At 55.6% G+C, this 23439-nt stretch overlaps 4 protein-coding genes across 4 annotated transcripts; 2 read left to right on the top strand and 2 right to left on the bottom strand.

The window, feature by feature from the left end:
- Positions 1 to 734: 734 nt before the first annotated feature.
- Positions 735 to 6322, bottom strand: NCLIV_029480 (conserved hypothetical protein; the record flags this gene model as incomplete). The annotated part of the gene is made up of 4 exons (XM_003883143.1): positions 735 to 2203; positions 2783 to 3217; positions 3766 to 5662; positions 6296 to 6322. The coding sequence occupies 4 exons, from the start codon at positions 6320 to 6322 to the stop codon at positions 735 to 737; spliced, it is 3828 nt and encodes a 1275-aa protein (XP_003883192.1).
- A 2416-nt stretch (positions 6323 to 8738) lies between these two features.
- NCLIV_029470 (GI23694, related) lies at positions 8739 to 12591 on the top strand (the record flags this gene model as incomplete). Its single annotated transcript, XM_003883142.1, has 5 exons — positions 8739 to 9372; positions 9726 to 9770; positions 10247 to 10637; positions 11231 to 11406; positions 11987 to 12591. The coding sequence occupies 5 exons, from the start codon at positions 8739 to 8741 to the stop codon at positions 12589 to 12591; spliced, it is 1851 nt and encodes a 616-aa protein (XP_003883191.1).
- A 2406-nt stretch (positions 12592 to 14997) lies between these two features.
- Positions 14998 to 17937, bottom strand: NCLIV_029460 (conserved hypothetical protein; the record flags this gene model as incomplete). Its single annotated transcript, XM_003883141.1, has 2 exons — positions 14998 to 15063; positions 15505 to 17937. The coding sequence occupies 2 exons, from the start codon at positions 17935 to 17937 to the stop codon at positions 14998 to 15000; spliced, it is 2499 nt and encodes an 832-aa protein (XP_003883190.1).
- Positions 17938 to 18705: 768 nt separating this feature from the next.
- NCLIV_029440 (conserved hypothetical protein) lies at positions 18706 to 21137 on the top strand (the record flags this gene model as incomplete). The annotated part of the gene is made up of 3 exons (XM_003883140.1): positions 18706 to 19181; positions 19892 to 20610; positions 21064 to 21137. The coding sequence occupies 3 exons, from the start codon at positions 18706 to 18708 to the stop codon at positions 21135 to 21137; spliced, it is 1269 nt and encodes a 422-aa protein (XP_003883189.1).
- Positions 21138 to 23439: the final 2302 nt, after the last annotated feature.

Below are 23439 nucleotides of genomic sequence, written 5' to 3'. Positions count from 1 at the left end.
TCTGTGGCGAAAAGAACAGAGCGGTGTTCCTGACGGGAAAACAATCTCCCTCTCGCTTTCTGCTGGAAGACGTGGAACGACAGAGAGATTAACACACGGTAGAAAACCCAACACATGCAGACGAGGGATGAACCTCCAGGCACATCTGTTTTTCTCAGGAACGAGGGCTCTAAGCAGCCGACGTGGAAGCGAGAATGACAAAGCGAAAAGCAAGAGAACAGGAGAGAAAATGCGGCCTCTTCAGCGAAGGAATGAACCGCACACACCACACGTACTCAGCAGACAAGAACAGCACTTGTACCTCTCACAGCAGCCTCCACTTTTCGGAAGTGACGGCTATCGATTTCCGTTTTCTTCTCTCTGGTTAGCTTGTACTCAACACATACGTATAGTCAGGGGGGCGGCGGCTGACAGGCATCTCGGCTGCTCTTTTTCCGTTACGCCTCGGTATCCCTGTCTGTGTGTGTCCGTATCTCCCTACAAGAGTCACCTCTTTCGCTTCGTCTGACTCTCTATCTCTCGCGCTCTCTCCACTTCTTACTCCCTATGTCTCGCTATGCTTTCGATAGTTCTCCACCCCTCTCTGCCTCTCTATCAGGGTCTATCTCTCTCGCCCTTTGTAGCTTCAGGTGCGTGTCGGGTGTATCTCGCTTTGTCGCTCGCTCCCTCGCTGTGTCTCTGTGGACGCAGCTGCACACCCGTCTCGCATTTGCGTGTTTCTGGAGAGCCGCGGTTTAGTGGATGACGGTTGGTAGTGCGAGCTCTACTCCCGATTCTGCTGCGAGGCTCTGGATCACATGCGTGCACGTGGGGAACCTCTTCATCCATCGAAGAAGAACGTCGCCTAGGACCGCCTTGTACCTCTTTCGGTTTTCGCCCAGCACAGCGCCATACACGAAAAGGCTCGGTGGCCAGGCACTTGACGCTTCCGCTCTCTCCCTCGCCTCTTGAGAAGCCCCTGCGCGTCTCCCTCCTTCCTCACCTCTACCTCCTGTCACCCTCGCTGCACTTCTCTCTCCTGTTCCTCCGGTTTCTTTGCTTGCTGCTTTTTGTCTCCTCTCCTCTCTTTCGCTGTCGACTCGGTCCGTCTGTTCTCCGTTCCGAGGGGGGACAGAACCCTGCGCTTGGGAGGTGCGCGCGTTCTTCATCTTCGCGACAGACGCTCCCGCGTCCGGGAGTCTCTCCGTGGAGTTCCGCGCTTGCGCCTCCGCCAGGAGCGAGGAGGAGACACCGGACCCAGCGGATCCGGCTCCGCCAGCTCCGTCCGCAGGGGTCGCCGCAGGGGCGGGACGGTTTCCCTCGACGCGCGTGCAAGGAAGGCGGAACGCGACGGTCCACCAGTTCTCTGGGTCTCCGGTTTGCAGGGCGGTTCTGCGAATGACGCCTTTCATGGACACTGCGAGGTAGACGCGGCCCAAGTCGGCGCAGTCGCGCTGGAGGGCGTCGAAAAAAGACGCCTCCGCCACGCCGATTTGCCGATTCAAGTTGACGGCCAAGACCACTTCGTTGTAACCGCGCTCCAGGCCAGTCCAGTCCAGCCAAGGCGTCACCGCTAGAGCGTAGTCGCTTCGAGGCGAAGCAGGCACACCGTGCCTCGCGCGATTCCCCTCCCCCTGCCGAAACGAAAAAGACGGACGAGCAGAAGAAGACGGAGACGAAGACAGAGAAGAAAAAAGAGAAGAAGAAGGCGAAAAAGCGGGAGAAAAAGGGAGAGGAGAAGAAGGAAGAGGAGAAGGAGGCTGGACGGCACCTGGCGCTGCGGAAGCGCCTGGTGCGTCTGTGGGCGGTGCGTCGACGCCTTCTGCGTCTGCGCGAGTAAGGAGCGTTTTCAGACTCCGACTGAAACCAGCGTCCAAGACGACCTGGCGAAGGGCGGGGCCTCCGGGCTGAATCTCGCGAGAGCCTTCGGAGATGGTGAGGGGGAGAAGAAACGAAGAAGAAGCAAAGGACTCCCAAATGACTCGACACTGGCTGGCCACCGCGGAGCCTGCATCGACGGCGTCGGGCGACGCGCGATTCAGAGCGACGAAGGCGCTGAAAGCCGCAGAGAGCGACAGGCGGCGCAGCGCAGCCTCACTGGACGCAGGCCGGGAAGGAACACTGGGGTCTTGAGGCGTGAAACAGACCGACGAGGCGGCTTGCCCGATGGCGTTCGCGGGAAGGTACGAGAGTTCCAGCAGCGCTGAGAAGTTCGCCTTGATCCCTGCGAGGAAAGCAGACGCCGAGTCGCTGGAGGCGTGACGACACGGATATTTAGGTGACTCCAAATATAGGTTCTGTTCTAGGCGTCTGCATGCTTCCCGTTATAATGCGTTTTAGCGGCAGAGAGAATACAACTCAGATGCTAGCAGTACCAGCGTACTGGGAGTGATACATCTGAGACAGGATTATTTTAAGCATTTCTGAAGAGCCTCCTTCTTTGTCCCTTTTCTTCTGTAGTCTTCTCTTTCCCTTTCTTCTTTGGCGTCTGCTCCTCTCCACTCTGACTGCCTCATCGACTCTCCTCTTCCGCTCTGTCCTTTTTCTTCCCAACCGGTGACCTTCGAACGCGCCCACGCGTCGCATGGCTTTTCGTGTCCCGGCCGTTTCGTTCCGTCTTTCTCTTCTCTCTGTCCCCCCTCTGCTGCGCTCTGTCTGCGAGCCCCTGCGGCTCGCCTCTAGCTCGACGGCCGCGTCCCGGCGCGGCAGGCAGCTGCTCACCTCTCCCACGAGGCGCCCGACTCTCTCTCTGCATGTGCCGGCGCGCTCCCGTCTTTGTTGCCGCTTTCCCCCCCGCTTTTACCTTGATCTTGCTGTCTTTCTCCCTGTCCCTCACCTTGGTTGTGTACAACGAGGGTCACGACAAATCCGCCTGTGAGGACTCCAGCAACGCCCGCTTTTTCCGCTCCTGAAGGCGGAACGAGAAGCACCAGAGAGTTCAGACTGAGGATCGAGTCATCCACTGGCGAGTAACGAGAGGGCTCTGCCTCGCGAGGCCCTGTCTCCCCTTTGCCTCCTGTCTCTCCTTCCCAGGCTCTGCGCGGGCGCGCATCGTCTCTGAAGGCTTCCTCTCTCTCCTCCGGCGCTGCAGGCAAAGAGAAGGTGACGCGGAGCAGCGCGCCGGAGGGACTGAGCGTCGAGGAGGCCATGATGACGCCGGCAATGGTTCCCGCGGCAACCGCGCATAGCAACACGCCGACCGTCACGACGAAGCAGAGAAATCCGCGGTACTTCTCCTCTGCACAGACAGCAAAGCGTCTGTTGGACATCAACACTAGATGCTGCTAACCCCACTGCAGAGGGGTAGAGTATGTAATCCCTGACCAGTGGAGACAGCAAAGGCGAAGCGACAGCAAAGGAGGGGAGACAGTTGAGCACTCGAAGAGCACAGGAGAGGCGAGGACAGCGGCCCCAGGCGGGAGTGGGAACAGGAGGAACTGCTGAAAGGGATTAGAAGCGAAACAGACACGGGATTGTGGCATAGACGGGAAAACGGGGGGGGGGGGGGGGAAAGCACAAAACGCAGGCTCGCCTTGAACCCCAGAGTTTCCTCCCGCCGACTCGGTTCGTTATGTTAGGTGTGATACTGTGTAACTGAAAAACACCAAAGTTATGCGGTGAATTTAGACTGCGAGCACTCTGCTGAACACAAGGTATCACCACAATAGACTCGCCAGCGAGCGCAACGCCCCGTTACCCCGACACAGGAGCCTCTGGGAGACGTTTCCATGTACAGGCTCAAAAAAAAACTGACGGCTCGTGCCTTTGTTTCCCGCTCGCCCCTACCTCTCTGGCGAATCGCTCGCTTCGAGTCGCTGTCTCCTAGGGTGGCTTTCGAGTCCTCGTCCCCGTTTCGCAACGCCTGTTTCCACGTCGCTTCCTCGATTCCCCCGCATGCGATCGATTCTGCAATCTCTCGGAGCCGCGCGCCCGTGCGGGTCTGCCCCACACTCGCCCCGCAGAGAGTGCTGCCGCCACAGGAAAGGACGCGCTGCCAGCAGGCGTCCAGTGTACCCACAGGCTCATCGGCGTGGCTCCCCTGCGCGAGGAGTCGCGCAAGATCTTCTTTCAGCGCCTCCCCGCAGGCCTGCCGCACGCGCTCCAGCGTCGAGGCCCTCGCACTGGACTGACGGCGCAGGCCGTAGGGCACGGAGAAGGATGCGTCTCTGTCGCCACGACTCGTCTCCCCCAGGGTCCCCAAATCTCGCCGCTCTGGATCAGCCACTGCCGAGCCCCGCTTCAGGCTGCCTCGCTCGGAGGGACACGCACTGCGTCGCCTGCCGCCCTCAGTGCCTCTCCGCCCAAGCGCCACGCCCTCGGTTCGCTCGTCGAAAGGACGTCCGGCTCTCCCCCAGAGGGCCGCATGCTGCAGCGAGTCCGGGAGTGTGTACGGCGCGCTGAACGACGAACGCGCCGAGGTTCGACGCCGCAAGGGATAGCCCCCCGACCGGGAACGGGGAAGGCTTGAACAAGCTACAGGCAACAGAGACGGGCGTCCGGTCTCGCCCACGCGGGGCGCGCCCAGACTCCCGTGCCGGATTGAGGAGCCGTGTCTTCTGGCTAGCCAAGCGGCAGGGTGCTCGCCAGAAGACGCGGGAGGCAGCCACGCCCACGCGACGTCTCTGTCGGCGTGTGCTGGAGAGACAGAGGCGCCTTGACCCTGTGCATGACGGACCGCTGAGCCTGGCTGGCCTCGGAGAGCTCTTCCTTGTCTCTCCTCCGCAAAAGCTTGCGAGTCAGGACGCAAGGCAGAGTCATGGTGCGCAGCGCGGCGCGCAGACTCGTGGGGGGTGACCGGCGATGCAGAGACAAAGAGAAAATCCAAAAACTGCGAGGGCGACACGGAAGGGGGGGGGCTGGAGTTCGACGGAGACCGTCTCCGGCTGCCTCGGCGCGACGCGGGAGAAGCCGAGGTCGCCGAGGGAGTCGAGGACATGCGAGAGAGCGGACTGCGGAGATGGGTGCTCGGCGACGAAACACGGTTCGCGTGTCGGCTGCTAGGCATCGGCACGTGAAGTGTATGTACAGCCGAAGCCGTGCGCTCCTGAGGGGCGGGCGCCCAGTCGGGCGAATGCCCAGAAAGGGCCGCATTCAGCCCAGAAAAAGGCGTTTCCTCGGCCGTCACATGTGAGCGGCCAGTGAGTCTTTGGCGAGGCGTCAGGGACACTTCTCCAACGCGAACCGGTTTGCTCCGCTCAGAGACCGAATGCGAGAGAGAAGAGCTGCCAGAGGTGCCGAGATCCGCAGGGCTCGAGAGAGCCGACGCCGGATAGGGGGCAGGGGAAGGCTCTTTCTTCCCACTTGTCTGGTCGTTTGCATGCGCCGAGGACGCCGCGCGCCTCGTCGCCTGAGCCTTCCGCGGTCGCGGCCAGACTCGACGACGGATGGGGCGCTTTTGCGACTTCCCTTGCTCTCGAAACGCTCCGAAGATGCCGCTGGAGGAGAAGCGGAGACGCGCACCGCGAGCTGCGTCTGTGTCGTCTGTGTCTCCTCGCCTTTCGCGAGGTGTACATACACCTGGAGGATGTGAAGCTTGCCGCGCAGAGAGCTGCGCAGGGAGGTCCGGCGGTGCGCTTGGCAGACTGCCTCCTTCTTTTTCGACACTTGACCTCTCGCCCGCTTCTTCGTTTCGCCCCGCACTTTCGCGGGCAAACGTTGGGACGAGGGCAGTCGCCGCCGCCTCCTGACAGAGGTGGAGAGAAATCGCGAGATAAGAGTCCGAGACATGAGCATGTCGGGCGTCCTGCGTGGAAAGAGAAGAAGACGGTAAAGCAGGGAAAGCAAGTGAAGTGGAAGATAGGCCAGAAGACGGGGAACAAGAGGAGAGCGAAAAGCGAAAAGACGGAGATGCACACGTTGAAGCAGCGGGAGCCAAGAGAGGAGGGGGACGAGGAGGAAGGACAAGATTGTCTTTCTGACTCCCCGGACGCGTCGAGGAAGTGAACGAAGCTGAATCAGCCAAGCCGCCATCCAGTGAAGTGTTTGTCTGTCGAGGGATTGTAACAGAAGAAGTAGATGCCGAAGAAAGACGTTGGCGGAAAACCGGAGTTTCTTGCCGGTGCTTCTCGCCGGAGCACGAAGCGAGAGAAACGGCGAGAGAGAGCGACGACAAAGGAGAGAATGCCGTTAGGAGTTTGCTGTCAGGTACATGCACGGTATCGGGGTGCGCGCTCGCGCCAGAGAGGCAAGAGTGGCTACGGCCTGTTTCTTCCTCCAGGCGTGTCTGGGGAGAGATCCGCGTCACACTGCGGCCGCGACCAGGAGACGATTGAGAGCGGCTGGAGACACCGCCGGCTCGGAGACTCGCCAGGCGCACCGCTTGCCCGCTCTCGGCGGACTTCATTGTGTGGCAAGAAGGCGACGAGGAGCAAAGGAGGAAACCTCCAAGCGGAGGAGAGGGGAGGCAAGACAGCGAGGCTAGGCGCGGCAGCACAGAAGGCCAAAGGGGAAGACCTGGCGTGAGGGGAGAAGAGAGGCAAAAGGGAGACAGAACCGGAAAGGCGGAGCAGGAAGAAGTGCGGACACTTCGAGGAAACGCCGAATTTTGCCATGCCTCGATATGCCGATGGTTTGTCTCGGCCGACGAAGGCAGCGGCAGTCCAGCTCTCGGAGAACGAACGGGGGGGGGAAGGCGCGAAACGACGGAACGAGAAAAGAAACAGTGGAAAGGCCTCTGCCTGGCACGCAGGGTCCCCTTCACCGTTTCCACGCCCTATCTTTTGCGTGTACAACCAAACTCGCCAGCGGCGACGGCGGAGACGCCTCGCCTTTTGGGAGACGGCTCGCCGTAACTCCTCAAGACAGCTCCTGCTCGATCCCGAGGCGACACCGGGGGAACACAGCGCCTTCTCTGTCTCTCAAGAACAATATTTCTGAGGCAGAAAGAGGACGAAAGGCGGAGGACGAAGCGGCTCTTGCATTGCTCATTGACTGGTGCACGCAGCAGTTCTGTCTCGCTCTCACTCGAAAGCAAGAGCCAGAAAGCAAGGGCTAGAAAGCGAGAGGCAGGCGGCGCCCCAGACTTCGGCGTCACCAGGAAACCGAGCGCGCGTTTTTCGAACACTGAACCGCGGAAAGAGCTCTGAAAAGACACAAAAGAAGGAAAAAGCCGAATGCTCCACTGGCCTATGCGTCGCCGCACCTGAACCCGTCGAGAGCAAGGTGAAAGAGAGCTCCCGCGGCTGGCGGAAGGGGAGCGGGAGAAAACTACACATACAGAGAGACGGGGGACACACAGAGAACGCTACGAGGCCTCGCTCTTTTTGTTGGGCGATTTTTCACCTCCGCTATAACGGCGCTTTTTGAATGAATCTTTTGAAACGGCTCTTCCCCTTCCCACTGCTTTTTATAATATCTGATGTGTTCCCGCCCGTTTCGGCAGCTGTTCGCGGCGAGTCCCCAGACCGCTGGTGTCGTTGCGCCCGCTAATCAGTCAAAAGAGGCGCGCGTCTGCTCCAGTGGAAAGCAAACTCGCGCAAAAAATCGCCCACAACAAGCAGAAAGAGTAAGCCGCCAAAATGCAACGCCCCTCGCGGGCACCAGAGGGAAAAAACGCTCAACTCGAGGCCAGTCCGCCACAGAGAAGGCAAGCGACCGACTGAACCGGCGTGTGCTTCGTCCCGCTTTCGCCTGTACGGACACTTTTCGGAGGGAGAGGTTTTTTGTGGAAACGCGAAAATCGAAAGGGAGCGCTTGCAGCTGGCACTCGCCGCCTTTTCTGCGGATTTTCTCTGTTTCTGCAAAGGACTCCTCCCTCTCGTTTCTTTTGCCGACCCCGCTCACCGTCCGCGTTCACTTGCGGTCTTGCTCGAGCCGCAGCAAGGAGGGACGCGTCTCGTGCAGAAACGGGGGGGTTCGTTGCCGATCGACGAGACAACGCGCGGAGTAGAAGACAAGTGGAGAGAACGCCGCTCGGTCGCTCCGATATTTCCGGATCTTTCCTTTCTGTTTTTTCTCCCCGTCGTGTCTCGGATCGTTGCCCACCTTTTTTTAAACGGCGAGACGCCTCATACGACCTTGTAAACCCACGAGAGTCTTTAATCTGCGGGCGTTGTGTCGCTTTGAGCGAGAAGGTTGAGGCGCATACATGCACACGCCCGTCTTGCGAGTCCCGGCCTGGCACGTTTCCCCGCTTTTTCTTGTCGACTTCTTTCCGCTTTCACGAGTTGGCTTCCTCCGTGGCTGCGAGGCGTTTCCGTACGTCTTCAGGGATGTGCGAAAAAAGCCGCCGACTCTGTAGGGCCCCTCGCGCGGACCGACAGTGTATTGGAGGGGAGTGTCGACGCCCAGAGGAGCAATCGCCAGATTGAAGGGAGAGAGCAGAGAGACCCGAGGCTCTTCCGGCCTGCCTTGGAGAAACTTACAAACTTCGTTCTGCACACGAGCGACTCCGCGATGTTCCAAGTTTCCTCCTTTCTCCCTCTTCTCTCCGCCTGCACGTTTTCTCCTCACGACCAAGCCCCCCCACCATTTTTTGCTTGCTCTCTCCCAATCTTCGTGTTCTTCCCGCGCCTCTCGAACCGTCGATCGGCCTTTCGCGACGCCGGGAGAAACTCTGTGCATGGCCGGGAACAGAAGGATCACTCGCCTCGTCGAGAGGGGCGGCACTCTTGAGGGTTTTTTGTGGAATTGCGACTCGTCGGCTTTGGAGCTTCTTTCAATGCGTTCTGAGAAGAGTCACCCGCTCGACGGCTGAGTCTTTCACCTCTGCCGTCTTGCTGGAGGAGGTCCCTCGCGCTGCCTCCTGTTCTCGCTACGGAATGGAAGAGTCGGCCGGGGGCGACACGCGAGAACAGATGGACGCCTCTCGCGCGACAGAAGAAAGGCGCTCGAGGAAAGAGACGCCGGAAGAGCCGCGGATTGCCACATGCATAGAAATCGCTCAGAGCGTCCTCGAAAAAGTCCACAGGGGTGTCCTCGCCCTCCGCCAACTTGGGGAGCAACAAGCCTTGCGTCAGTCTTCTCGTGCTTCTGTGCTGTCTTCTCCTTCGTCATCGTGTTCTGTCTCGTCCTCTTCTCATGTCTCTTCTTCTCTGTCTTCTGTCTCCTCTTGCCCCCCACCGCCTCGCTGGTCTTCTTCGAGTGTGAATTCCAAGCCCTCTTCTGAGGCAAGAGCTCCAGAAGGAGTCAAGACTGGCGAAGACAACACGAAAGACATTACTGAAGAAGGCCAGGAGGGAGCAGCACACGCGCCGCCGGGGAAAGCAGAAGGAAATGCAGCGAGCCGAGACAAAGAAGAAGGATTCTGGGACGCCTTTTTAGAGAGAGTCAAGGCCCCCCCCCACCTGGTGGCGGTGACTGCTGGAAAGGAAGATGCAGGAGTCTCCTTTCTCCGGTCCCAGAAGAGAGCGGCTGAAGCGTCTGGTGTTCGTCTGTCCCTACTCGAGTTGGACGGTCAGTAGACCTTTCCAGAGTTCAGAGCCAAAAGATCGCGCGATACCTTGTGCTTTGCATGTTCGGTGTCTTGCTTTAGAAACTCCTCTTTCCGCCCAGTCCTCGCTGGTTTCTACTCGCCGTCTTTCGAGTCAACACGTCCCCTGGTTTCCCAGAAGTTCAATTCTGTTTTCCTTGCGTGTGCTGAAAATGTCGGAGTTCGTTCCTTTCGCCGTTAGATCTGCTCCGCCAAGGAAAGGCGCAGCACCTCTTACGGAAGAACTGTCCTCGGCGCCCAAAGACTGAAGCTTCAAAAGTTCTTTCCGGTCCGCGACTCGCTGATTTCTTGTCGAGTTTGGTTTGCATGCATGCAGGTTCCATATCTCTCCGCAATTTGAGAGATCACCTTCGATGTCTAGGTGCGTCACCCGAAGTCGACGCCGTTATTATCCTCTCCCCCTTCGACCGAACCTCTCGGCAGGCTGCCTCACCCTCAACTTGTGTGTCGTCTCCAGATTCCTCTCTCCCGCCTGCTTCCTCTGTTTCTTCGTCTTCTCCCTCTTTTGCTTCTTTCTGCTCCTGTGCTGTCTCTCCTTCCTTCTCTTCATCTTCATCTTTGCATCGCTCTTGGTCTTCTGGAAGTCTCGGGGAAGACAGCGGAGATGAACGGGCTGACGCGGGCGAAGATCCACAGGGCTTTCTCGCGCAGGCGTTGCAGGCGCTTTGCCCTCAAAAAGACGTCGATTGCATGTGCGCCGAGAATTACGGAGCAATGGCGACGTTCAGGCGGAAAGGCAGAAGCAGAGAAGGCGGCCGTCGCCCCAGAGACGTGGCGGCGGTGCCTGCCTCAGCTCTCTCAATCTCGCGTTCTCGCTGGCAACGCGTGGCCACGCAGGCGGCGACGCGCACAGAGAACGGAAAACCCGAGACACCGAACGCGCAGCGACACGCCCCGGAGACGAATCAGAGAAGCCAGACCAACAGGAAACGAATGAGGAGGGAAACGGAAACGAAGAAGGAAAAGAAGAAGGCAAAGAGGGGGAGGAAGGTGATGGTTTGACTCAAAGCTGTGACGAGGCGACAAGTGGAAGGAAGAGCAGGCCAGAAGATGGGCAGACGGAAACGGGTGTAGAAGAGAGGAAGCGAGCACGCATCCGTGAAAAGAGGAGCGAAATAAGAAGACACCTCAAGAACGTCCTCAGAGAACTCGAGGACGAGGCCCCAGACTGCGTCGTGCCTTTCGCAGTGCCGTGCGTCGCCCTAGCAGTGCTGGAGATCCTGAAAGCGTGAGAAAAGAAACAAACGCAAGGCTGAAAACAGAGCAAACAGGAGAAAGGAGAACCACCCGGACAATCCGGACGCAAAGAGCAATCCTGAGTTTCTTTTGACCTTCTTCTTTGCTGCCATCTACCGGAATTTGTGTTCCTCGTCTTCTTTATATCTTGTCTTTCCCCACCGTCTGTTCCTTTCGTCTATCTTCTTCATCTGCTTCTCGGTCGTCGTCGGTAATTGTGTTTTCTGTGTGTTTGTCACCGTGGTTTGTCTTTGCGCCTCTCTTTCTTTGCGTCTGTCTTTCTGTGCGCTTCTCGTTCTGCGCGCCTCTCCCACCTTCGTGCTCGTTTTTTTCGACGAATCTTCTCTGGTGCCTTTTCACCCTGCCGACATCTCCCGTCGAGTTTTTGCGCCTGAGTGCTGGGTCTCTTCCCAGTCGCCTGTTCTCAGCTTTCGCCTTCTCTCCACGCTCTCTGGTCCCTCTTTTGCGCTCTCTTGGTTTAGGTCTCCGCCTCGTTGCGCGCGTTTCGTAGGTTTCCCCGCCCCTCCGTCTTCGCCATTTCTGTCCTCTCTCGTTTGCGTTCTTCCGCGAACTGTCTCCTCTCAGGTGGAAGATTCCGCTCCCTGGCGCCTCCGCGGCCGTCGTCGGGGCGAGCCCTCGCGTTGGCCAGGCGATTGCTCTCCTTCTCCTGCAGGAGCAAGCGACAGTGACATTGTGTCACAGCCGCACGAAGCAGCTGGGCGAAATCCTCAAGCGTTCAGACGTCATTATCGCGGCCGCTGGTGAGACAACTCAGAGAAAAGAACAGAAATAGAGAGACCAGGAGAGACTCGCGAGAGCACAGAGCAGAGCACAGAGCGACAGAGAAGAAGGAAAGCCGATTGTGCACGTGCAACGTTGATCTTGTGGACGCCTTCGTGTTCTTTCGTCTTTTCATGCGTTCCGTTCTTCCTCTCCAGCGTCGATTCGCTTCCAGTGTCTTCGTTGTCTGGTGAGGTTTTCCTGCCCGTTTCTGCACATGCCTGCTCTGATATACTGCTCCTCGCCTGTACGCAAGTCTCGGTTCTCCCGTGGTTTTTTGCTTCTTGCGGCCGCGGTGTCTCCGTCCGTGTCCGCCCCGTTTTTTTGCCTGTCTCATGTTTCTTCTGTGCCACACGCTCCCGGCGCGCGCCAAACACTCCGCGGCTTTGAGTGAAATGCGCAGGAACATCGAAAAAAGTTCCAGCGACTCCGCTGCGCTTCCAGTCCTCCACGCACAAACACTCTGAGGCGACTTCACTGCCCCTCCGCGGTCTCCCCTAGAGACCCGCGTTTTCGGTTGAGACATCCGGCTTGCAGCTGTCTCTTTGCTTCCGTTCTCAGGCTCCCCAAATCTTATCTCTGCCGACAGCGTCCGCCGCAACGCCGCCGTGATCGACGTCGGCGTGAGTGTTTCCGACAAGGCGAGCCGCGCAAAGGGTCGTCCCTGCGCTCTGCTGAAAGAGAGCGAGAACGCCGCGAGTCACGCGAGCGACGCACGAAGCGAGCGAGTCGGAGAAGGCCAACACGCAGCTCCAGAAGAAACCAGAGAGAAAGGAAGGGATGAAGTCCCAGAGACGGCACAGGCAAGAGGAGAAGCGAACGGAGAAAAGTGTGCGAATGCAAGTGTGAGAGAGGCACAAGAGAGGAAGGCGCAGAAAGGAGACGAGAGCGGCGAGATCGGCAAGAGCGGCGAGAGCGGCGAGAGACGCGAACTGGAGAGAGAGCGAGGAGGGGAGTCGAGAGGCAGAAAAGCGCGACAGTTAGGGGCTGTTCTAGTGGGAGATGTAGACTTCCACGTGAAGAAGAAAACGCGGTTTCTAACACCTGTCCCTCGAGGTGTAGGTCTCGTGACTGGGGCAGTGCTTATGCGACAGGTTCTCAAAGCAAAAATTCTGCAACTTCTTCGCAGTCTGCAGAGAAATAAAACGAACAGCAAATATCCATGACAGAGCGATTCCAACAGCAAATATCCATGACACAGCGATTGGGGCGTCAGCGACTCCCCATCATATATAATTATATTTAATTATATATAATCATATATGAAGATATATATGACTATATCTACTGATCTATCAGTAGGTATATATATATATATATGAATACGTATATCTATATATACATATGCTTATATATAATTGTATATCAATATGTATTTATATAATTATATATGAATATATATATATATATATATATATATATATATATATATATATATGGTTATATATAGTTATATATGAACGTATACATATATAGATATGATTATATATAATTATATATGAATATATATATATATATATATATATATATATATGCAGGTACGAATGTAGGTATATGAGTATAGGTGTGTACATATGGAAGTCCTTGTGAGTAGATGCATTTGCTTATAAAGTACAAGTATATATATATATATATATATATAGGTGATACATGTATATATAGATCATGGTTATCACATTCATTCTCTGTGGCCGTGATTTTTGTTGGCAGGCGCCGATGGTTTCGATTAAAAAAAAATATTTCTCTTCGACGCTGGGTGCGATGTTTGCAGAAGTGGTGCATGTGCAGTGCCTTTTTTCGAATGGGTTTCCGAGTCTTGCTCCGTTTTCGGTGTGGAGTCTCAGCCGACGCCGCACGATCAATAGATTTTCACTTAAATTTTAGTACTTAAATTGATTGTCAAAAAATGAATCGGGATTGAACAAGTAGGTCTCCGCTATGCGTGAATGCGCATTCCTTGGAGGAGAAAATAAGGACTGTTAGCAGACTCGCCAAGCCTCAAGGCGCGACATGGCTCGCCCCTATTTATCATTTCACAAAGACACATATATATATATATAGGTACTATAATGTCTCTGTTTATTCGATTTGAGTTATACAGTTCTGGATCGCGTATCATTTGTACAGAGACAATATCTACTTATATATATTCACATATATATATATATATATATATATAGAGAGAGAGCTTGCTCTGGCTCTCCAGCTCTTTCTGCAACTGCCGCCACAAATGTATATACATATATGTAATGAGAAACAAAGAGGAGATATACTCAACAAACGATACAAAGCTAGATGAGTAGGCATAAATGTATAGATATATTTGCAGGTATAGAGATACAGATAGGTGTATACAGATTTGTTTCGACGTAGAAAATATGCACACTGGCGCTGCGCCATGATGCCACAGAGCTCCATTGACTTGAAGCGGCTCCTAAGAGGCGTTTTCCGTGCCATACGGCCGAGGCGATGGCGCGCAATGCTCCTGCCTGCACTATAACGACTCGCGTACTTTGAGATCATACTAACGGCGAGAAGGGAACTGTGTTTCAAAAGAAAGGGATGTTTAGCCGGGAAGGTAGGGTCTCAAATATATATAACCAAGTATCAACACTACCTCTAAAAGTGAATGGCGGAACAAACACTCAGAGCTGCGCGTAAGGCTGCTGCCCGTGCAGGTGCGTCACGACTCCCCAGGAACATGCAACTAACCGTCGGCCGTCCCCCTCGAGATTCGAAAGTGTCTCGCATGCAAACCCTCACTGAGGCTGAAAACAAAGGCTGCGTCGATCTTTGAAGGAGGCAAAACGCACCCTTCGGTGGACTCCTCCCAGTTCATTGTAAAGACGCAAAGCGAGAGAGGCTCTGCCGAGAACTAGCCGAAAGACGAGAAACAACGGAAAAAGCAGCGGAGAGGACGGAAACGAAAGAAGAAAGAGAAACGCAAAGAGAGACAAAGAGAGAAGACAGAAGCGAGAGAAGAGAGAGACGAGAGAGAGGTAGGATCGACGTGTTGTAGCGATAGCGGAATCTTGGCTTCTTGGAAATACAAGAAAAAACCGATTCGGAAGTTACACTGATCGGGAGAAACGGAGCAACGACGCAGAGCTTCATGACAGTGTTGTTTTCTGGATTAAAAAGACTAAAAAAAAAGCCAGTCGACGAAGCCTTGCAACAAGACGATCTGTTAGCTTCCCCGCAGAACACATCTCGTTTTCCCTCTCTTTTTCCCTTTCACTCCCGAGGCTCTATCCCCGTGGAGCATATCACACCCCCCCCCCACCCCCCCAGCGTTGCTCGAGTTATCCGCGGGGTTTGCCTCCTTCGTTCTCTGCCCGTCCTCGTCCTTGCCACCCTTTTCATCTCCGTCTTCTCATTCCTCTTCCTCTCACTCTTCTCCTCCTCTACCTTTTTCATCTTCGCCTTCCCCTTCTCCACCGTTCTCTTCTGCGTCTCCTCATGCTCCTTCATCGCATACTTTTCCTTCTCTTTCTTCATTCTTCTCCTCTTTCTTCACCCTCTTCTTCTTCTTGACCGTGTCCTTCGTCTTTTAAATTTTGCCTTGCTCTGGCCTATGCCTCCATCGGCCGACAAAGCAGCGTGAGGAGGTTTTTCTTCTTCTTCAGGCGCGCATCGACCTGCAAGAGAAACCCGCAAACAACGTCACATTGACGCGAGGCCTTCACTGCAGCTCGGCGCATCTCGCCGACACCCCACAGAGACAGAAGAGCACCGCGAGTGTGTTGAGCAGACGTAAACGCCCCCGTTGCTTCCCAGGCGTCTCCGCCGCTTCGCTTGCGTTCTCCGGTCTTCCCTGCCTCCTCTCTCGCCTCCACAAACGACAAAAACGCTCGTTCCCCCCGCGCGTACACATATATACGCATGAACTCATCTTTGCAGTCCCAGCGCCTGTGTTTCGCATCTGCCGCCGTCCCTACAGACATCTCGCAATATACAGGCGCATGTGTACCTGGGTAAGTAGATGTATACATGTGTAGATACATAAGGACATAAGTGGAGAAATGCATGGACGCACGCTAACATCCAAATGTACGCATATATCTTTCTCGTGTGCCTACCTTCTCAGGATCGACTGCGTAAGGCAGTGGAATGCGAATGCAGAAAGGCTCAGCACGGCCTGCCGCTCCCTCGGCGTGCATCGCATCTGGAGCAGCTGGGAGGAGGCGTCCTGTCACTTCGATTTCTCTCTCGCTTCCAGTGACTTCGAGACTTGCAGGATCCACGGGAAGAGAAAAGAAAATGCAAATCTCCCTGCCTTCACTGTTCTGTGCCGTCCCAGCCTCGCTTTCCTCGTCTCCTCGAGGTCGAGGCTTGCGATGCACCACGCGCCACAACGGAGGCGCCGCAACGGTCGCAGCAACGCCATCCTCCGCCTCGACAATGGAAAGAGAAGAGGCAGATGAAGAAGAAGATGAAGAGGATGATGAACCAGGCGACGAAGATGAAGAAGACGATACTGACGAGGAACAAGGTTGAGAAGGAGGGACTGAAGAAGACTGAGGTGGCTCTGGAGGACGAAGGCGACGCGTGGTGACCTGTTGCATGAAGAAGACATCCACCTCTTGTTTCGTTTCCTCCTCCCCTGTCTTCCCGTCGCCTTTTTGTCCGTCCTCTGTTTTCTCCTGTGTCTCTGTTTGGTGTTTCGCGTTTTCGCCTCCCTGTCTCTCTTCTTTCTCAGCTGGAAATGCCTCCTCTGCGATCACTTGAATCAACGGGGGCTGCGGCGCGCCTGCCTGGCGGCCGTGCTGTCTGGAGCCGCTGTTCGAGCCTCGATTCGCCGCCTTCTTCGTCGCTTCCTCCCTCGCCAGCAGAGCCGCCGCAATCAGGTCGCTTTCCGGCTCGCCTCCCTGCTCTTCTCGCCTCCGTTTCTCCTCCAGCCTCTTCATTTCCTCTCGGAAACGCTCTACCTCCGCGGCCGAGGGGATGATGACCCCGACCCTCACGCGTCCCTCTCCGCCTTCGCTCTCTTCATCTCTTGCACTCGGCTCCTCTCCTGTCTTCTTCTCTCTTGTCTGCTCTTCGCCACGAAGACCACTCTGCGCGCTTGCCGCCTTGGCCTGGGCCTCTTTCGGCGCGTTCTCGCGGCTGTCTCTTGGAGTGTCTCCGACGCACTCGGACTGGAGAGAATGGAGACACGCTTCCTTTCCGCCCTTGTAGAGGAGTTTCGGAAAGCGTATCGAGTGCGGCGCGACGGCAATTTCCCCTGCGCGGCGAGCTAACTGCCCAGGATCCGCGCCCGTGACGGCGGCGTGTGCCGCGATGTTCTCGAGGATTTCAGTCTCTCTCTTTCCGAAGAAACCTGCGGCGTCTTCCGCAGGCTGCACTTCTGCGAGAGAGTCGCTTTCAACGATTTGAAGCAGCGAGGAGAGAGAAGACCGTCCAGCGTCAGGCGCTTCTCGCCCTCTCTCCGCCCACGAGGCTGACGCCGGAGAGAAGGGAGAAGCGGCAGAGGCGGAGACAGAGAACGCATCGACAGGGTCTTGCCGGCCGTTCGCGTATTTCCTCTGGAGAAGCAAAAGCTGCTCGAGAGGCAGCAGCCGATTCAGACAGACCGAGGCGAAGTAGAACTTGAAGCGGAGGTCCGTTTGGCATCTCTTCACCACGAGAGGGTGCACACAGACGTCGACGCAAACTCGAGCGCTCTTCACCTGCACGGTCTCAGGTGTCTCTTCCTCCCTCGCGCCGCTGGCGAGGCGAGCCTCTTCTTCGTCGAGGAACAGCGGCACAGCACGCGGCTTGGCCTGTTTCTTCTCCAGTCCCATAGAATCCGCACTTTGTTCCACAGATGAGTTCGGTTTCTCCTTTTTCTGCAAAAAGCGGCGCACACCGACACTGATCGGCACAAACGCGTCGTCCAGCTGCTCCGGCAGCGTACATACACCTCCGGGGGGGTGTTTGCGCGTCGGCGCCTTGACCAGCGGCGAGGAACAGACGTTCACAAAGTACTCGAGCGACTCTGAGATTTCCCGCGTCTCTTTGGCAGTTTCGCGCGAGATCGCCTTGCTGGCCGCCTGAGAGCCTTCTCGAAGCTCGACAATCAACTGCGGGGGGTTCGCAGGGAGCGAGGCGAGCGCGCCGTCGCTTTCTCCGCGTTTCGCCGGGAGAATGTTCAGCTGCGTGCGAATCACAAACCCCGGGCGCGGGCGGAAGGGCGGCACTGAACGAGCCGCGCCCGACGAAGTCGAAGAAGCCGACTCGGCCACGGCATTCTCGCACCCTTCTTCTCTCTCCACCCTAAGGGATTCACCAGAAGAAGAGGAAGAAGCGGAAGAAGAGGAAGAAGAGGAGGAAGAGGAGGAAGAGGAAGATGAGGAAGAAGAGGAAGAAGCGGAAGAAGAGGACGAGGGTTGATTGCCTCTGGCTGCATGCAGTTGCTGCTGAATGAAGCGTTGATATCTTTCGGGGTCGGATTCAGCGAGGTCGTCCAGCATCGCCCAGAGCGCCTGAGCCTGGCTGGCGAGGCCGGGACTCGGCGGCGACGAGAAGGCCATGGGAAGACGAGCTTTTCGCGGCGGTCGATCTGCGCGGAAAGGCGGCAATGAGGAAAGCGCGAACTGGGCAGAACGACGGAGCGAGAAGGAAGCGGCAAGACCTCAAGAGACAGAGTCAACTTCGCCTTCTCCGCACTCAAAAGGGCACGAATAGGTGCGCTGCGGAAGCCCAAGTCGTGCACAGCACGCGAGAGAACGCAAACAGGCAAGGGAGAGAGGAAAGCAGAAAGACGAGCATCAGGAGACAGAGGGGGAAAGAGAGAAGAGAGGAGGAGCGGGGAAGATGGAGGCTCTCGAAGGCGTGCACTTAAATGTGTCTACAAAATGTAGAGAGGAGAGAGAAAAGAGCACAAGAGCGAGAGAGAGAGAGATCGCGTAGATGCTGCGACACAGTCGGGAAATGCGTGTGCGAGTCGCAGACAGCGAAGGCGAACCATCGACTTTCCCAGCATGCGCCCGAGATGCTCCTCTGTGCCGCATAAAAAGAGCCGTGCGAGGCAGCAATGCCCAGTTCCACTTCTTTTTCCTTTTCCGTCCTCTCTTTCCATCTGCTCCGTTAATGGCATGCGCTTTTTCCGGCGGGTGTGGGTCTGTGTGTCTGTGATCGGAGTTCTTAACGACACAGGCCAACCCGCCCTGTGGTTCTCCTGCCTCTCCTCTTTTTCCCTTTCGCTTTCCCTTTCCCTGTCGCTTTCCCCTTCTCTTTCCCTTCTTCTTTTTCTCTGTGTTTTATGTTCTTTGTCTTTTTGCTTTCACTTTTTGTAAAACATGGCAGGGGGGGGTCTGGAGGCTCGCTGCCTCCTCAACAAAAGCCTGGTCGCCTCTCGTCTTCGTTCTCCTTCGGTGCGCTCTCCACTGCGTCTCGAATCCTCTCTCCGTCCATCTCTCTCCTCTTTGCATGCATCGATCTCTTCTTTTTCTTCTCGCTCTTTCCTTTCTTCTCTCTCTTCTCCCTCTCTTCCTCCTTCACCCTCCTTGTCTCCTTCCTGCTGCTATCGAGTAACTAGTGTAACCGCCCTGTCCTCTTCGCCTTGTCGATCTTCTCCTTCTGCGTCTTCTGCTTCGCTGTCTCTCTCGGACGTGCCTGACAGTTCCTCTGCCTCTTTGAGTTTCTCGCCTCGCCCTCCTGCCTGTCTCTCCGTCGCCGAAACCGCGAGAGACCGCCTCTGGCCTCTTGCTTCCTTCTCGCGTTTTGTCTCCTTCAAAAATCGCGCGGAGTGGCGAGCCTTCATGCGCCTCCCACCGTAAGTCTCCTTTCTTCTGCTTCTCTCGGAAAAGGGTGGCGTTCCCTCCCGGAGAGATCGGAAACCGTCGAGGGGAACGAGGAGAGAAAACACGCGAAAAACAGTCGTTTCACGCTTCACGCTTCGGCCAAAACCGCGACAAACCGACCTCTCTCCTCGATATGGCTCTTCCCGTTCTTCTCTCCTCCTCGTCTCTCTCTCTTCCAGATGCGCCGTCTGCGAAGCTCGCAGACCAGAGTTTCTCTCGCTTCTGTCCTTTTTCTCTCGCTTCTGTCCTTTTTCTCTCGCCTTTCTACTTTTTCTCTCGCTACCTCAATCTCTCTGTTTCTCCAGACTGTGTGCGTCTCGAGCACGCCTCGCCGAAAGAGGCATCTTCTTCCCAAAAAATACATGCCTTCTTTGTCTCCTTTTCTCTGTCCCTCTCACCTTTCAACGGTCCCCTCTCAGTGAGATGCAACCCTTTCCTCCTGTGCTTTTTCAGCGTTCTCGTATTTGTCAACGACAGCCCGGTCTCCCTCCGTCTCCTCTGGTGTCTCTCCTCACCTGTCTCTTGTCCACACACGTGGACCTGTCTCTTCTTCCGCTTTTCTCAAAAGACGTGGAAAACTGTTCCCCTGTTCCCCTGTGCTTTGTTTCGTGCTCCACATGCTTCGTTTTCAACCGGACAAATGCGAAATGATCATCGAATGTGTGTCCTTGTCTTTCTTCAGGAAATCTCGAGTGGAGCCGAGACGCCCGATCCCGCGCATCTTCCCGTGGCGCATGGCCCACAATCCTTTGCCCCGGCGGTACCCTCTCTACAAACATCGCGCTCTCTTTCTTCCTCTTTCTCTGCCTTCCTACGCGCCGCAGCCTGCAATCTCAGGCGTTCCCACCGCCCCCCTCACCATCACAACGAACGCTGCTCACCTCCCACGCACATGCATCCTCCAAAATGCGGTGCGACAAATGCAGCCTCTCTCTTCCTCGTCTCCCTCTTCTCCTTCCTCGTCTTCGCCTCCCTCTTCTTCCTCTTCTTCGTCGTCTTTCTTTCCTCTGGAATTGCCTGGCGTGCTTCGACACACTGTCCTGCGAAGTCGAGGCAGAGCGGCGCATGCACCGTCATGGGTCTCCGCGCTGGCCACTTGTCTCCATGACGACGCCGCGCGTCTCTCTGGTCTCTGCTTTCCTTCGGCGCCGAGCGGGTCTCCGAATATAGACCGACCGCCCCGCTGCGCGTTCTCGGGCGCGTTCGTGGTCGTCTACTCTGCCGACGAGTTCCCGGCAGTCTGCGCTGTTCGGACGGCCCTGGCGGCGCTGGCGCCGGAGGTGCGTCTCGAGGGGCGGCAGGAGGCAGGTGTGCGCCTCCTGAAGATTTTGCGCAGAGAAGACGGACTCGAAGTCTTCGTAAAAAACGAACTGAACCGGCCAGACAAGACCAGGAAAACAGGTGAGGAGCTGTGCGTGGAAAAACAAAAAACGCGAAAAACAGAGGCTCCAAAGGACTCGACCCACACAGCTATCTCAACACCAACGTACAATACACACACAGATATCAATATATATATATATATATAGAGAGAGAGAGATGCATGGGTGTATGTATATGTGCTTGTGGGCGGATGTGTGTGTAGAAACATGGTTGTGGGTGTACAAGAATTGCGCCTGCATGTTGATACGTTAACACCAGTAGCTACAAATATATATATATATATATATATATATATGTATATATGTATATTTATAGATGCATATCTACACACACGTATTTGTGGTAACCCGTGTACATAAATTGCGAAGTGCAAGCAGAAATTCAGAGACGTGTGTCTGTTGGAAGTTGCATGTCTGTTTCGAGCGCACAGAAGAGATCTCTCAACTCGTTTGTGGCGCGTCTTCTGTTCAGCTCTCGCGAGACGGGAAACAGGGAAGGCTGCCGTGCAGAGCATTTTGCTGACTTGCGGTGTCTCCAGTGTCTAGACAGCGTGAGGCGGGAGTGTCGGACTTCTCGATGGCGGCAATCGAAAGACAAAATCATTTAACAAAGAAGAGAGAGACAGGGAGAACGGAGACGGAAGCTGAGAGAACGGAGACGTGCAGATGGAAGGCTGAAACGCTGGCGGAAAGGAGGCACACGTTTGTTTCTTTTCCGTTGCGCTTTTGTTTGTGCTTCTTTCTTCTCTGTTCTCGCCATTTTCGCGCCCCGTTCATTTTCGTCCTCTCCCACCTTTCTCTCCGTTTTGTCTCTTTCCCCTTTTCCCGTGAAAAAAGAGAGGGGAAGTGGAAAACGACGAATGGGCCGCTTCTGTTTTTGTGTATTTCTTTCAAGCTTGATCCATCTCCTCTCGGAAAGGAACGAACCTCGGAAACAGATGCAAATGGGTTCTCGGCTTCGTCTCGCGGTGCCTGATTTTGTCTCTGTGTCTCGTCCTTCTTCCTTTACCTTCCTCTCTTTCTCTCGCCTTCTCTCTCTCTTTGTTTTTCTCTCCGTTTCTTCTTTTCTCTCTCTTCCGTCGTCTCTGTCTTCTTCGCTCTGCCTCTCTTGCTTGGTCTCTCGTTTCTTCCACAAGGGATCCTTTCTGAGCCGTCCATCTCTTTTTCTTCCTTGTGACCGAAGCGGAATAGCCTTAATGTCGTAGGGTATTGAAAACCAACCCATTTAGCTGCTTTAACCGGTTTCCATTGCTCGCGCGGTTTCGCTGCCCTACCCTTGGAGCGGAGAGGCACCAGTTGCCGGTGGTGGGGTGGTTTCGGAAGGAGAGAGGACTGTTGTTTCTCTGCGTGCATGCGCCTCTGTGAATCGCTGCCATCACGGAAGAGAACGAGAGGAACACAGAAGGAATAAGAAGCAAAAAGAGACAAAGAGGAAACCTCCAAAGGAGGTTCGGACGAAGAAGACGAGAGAGCGATTAGAAGAGAGAGACAGCCGGCGAGGGTTCGAATCGGTTCCCCAGTCCTCTGCCCAGCGCAAAGCTTTACTACTGTCCGAACAGCTGCTTAAGGCTCCTCTCTGTTTCCGGTGTTTTCAACGTTTTTTTCTCATTTCATCAGCTGTGCAGAGAGCGTTTTCGCGAGGGCGGCAACCTGCCACTCTGACCCTGCTCGCATTTAGAAGGCACTCCGCAGCACAGGGAGATAGAGCGAGCGTTTGTGCTTCGCATGCCTCAGCCGCCAGCGCAGGAACGCTGTAGAGAACGCGGCAGATCTCTTTCTTTCGCCTCGGAAGACAAAAGGGAGAGAAAGCCAGATGCTTGCGGATAGGAGCTGGCCGCCATGACACAGAAAAGCCGACCGACAGAGGTGGGAAAAACAGATCGAGCGAAAGGGAGAGACACAGAGGGTCAGGAAACAGGAAGAGCAAGCGACAGAGAGAAACAGAAGTGGGCCGAAAAGAGACGGCAAAGAGACAAAAAGGCCAGAGGAACAGAGACTTCTGGGCTTGGTTGCCCTCCGAGCTCTTGCCCGGGCCCTAGAGACATCTATGAAGAGAGGAAAATCGCGAAATGTGTGGGAATATCTCTTGCGCGTGCTGGGCAGAGTGTACCGACATCGCGAGGAATGCAGCGCGCAAACGCTATCTTCCAACACATGGCAGGAAGAGGCGCGGAAACGCCTGTAGACAGGAAAGACGGAGGCACAGGCGGAGCCTCGCACACTCGGGGAGCAGGTGGAGGCGTTTCATCTTTAGTGTGGCGCTTTGCTTGTTCGAAGATACGGAGAGGCAGGCGGTCCATCTTCGTTCCGGTGGCTTGAGAAGGCTTCTTGACCGAGGGGAAAGCCGAAGCAGCCGTCAACGCAGCGCCGACGAAGGCGCCTCTTCTCCTAGCCAGCGTTTCCAGCCCTCTCCCTGTCCACGCTAACACACAGGCGTACATGCTCTACGGATATGTATGTTCTTAAGTAGTATTTCCACATGCATAGAGTTGGGATATACAAATACTTTTCTGTAAATCATGTGTCAAGTGCGCCACTTGGGAAGGAGTCGTGGGTGTCTGTGCGGCAGCGCTCGCGCTCCCCCGCGTGTGCCTCAAAAAAGCGGAAAACGGGGAGCGTGTGACGGAGTGTGTGGTGTGTTTTTCGTGTCTCTTCGCCGCGTCTCCTTACGAGAACAAAGTGCTTTTTTCTGTGTTTGTTTTCCCCCGTTCCCTTGTTTTTTCTGGCTTCTCCGTTCTTTCCACCTCTTCGATCTGCTCTCGGTTCCGCTAGCCCTCTCTATTCTGTGCCGCCGTGGTGTTTTCGTCCACTGCGCAGCACACCCCGACAGCAAAAACGGTGAGTCTGG

This window comes from Neospora caninum, chromosome VIIb (assembly GCF_000208865.1).
Source record: "Neospora caninum Liverpool complete genome, chromosome VIIb".
NCBI lineage: Eukaryota > Apicomplexa > Conoidasida > Eucoccidiorida > Sarcocystidae > Neospora > Neospora caninum.
The sequence above is the reverse complement of the archived record's forward strand: the minus strand, read 5'-3'. Positions and strand labels throughout refer to the sequence as shown.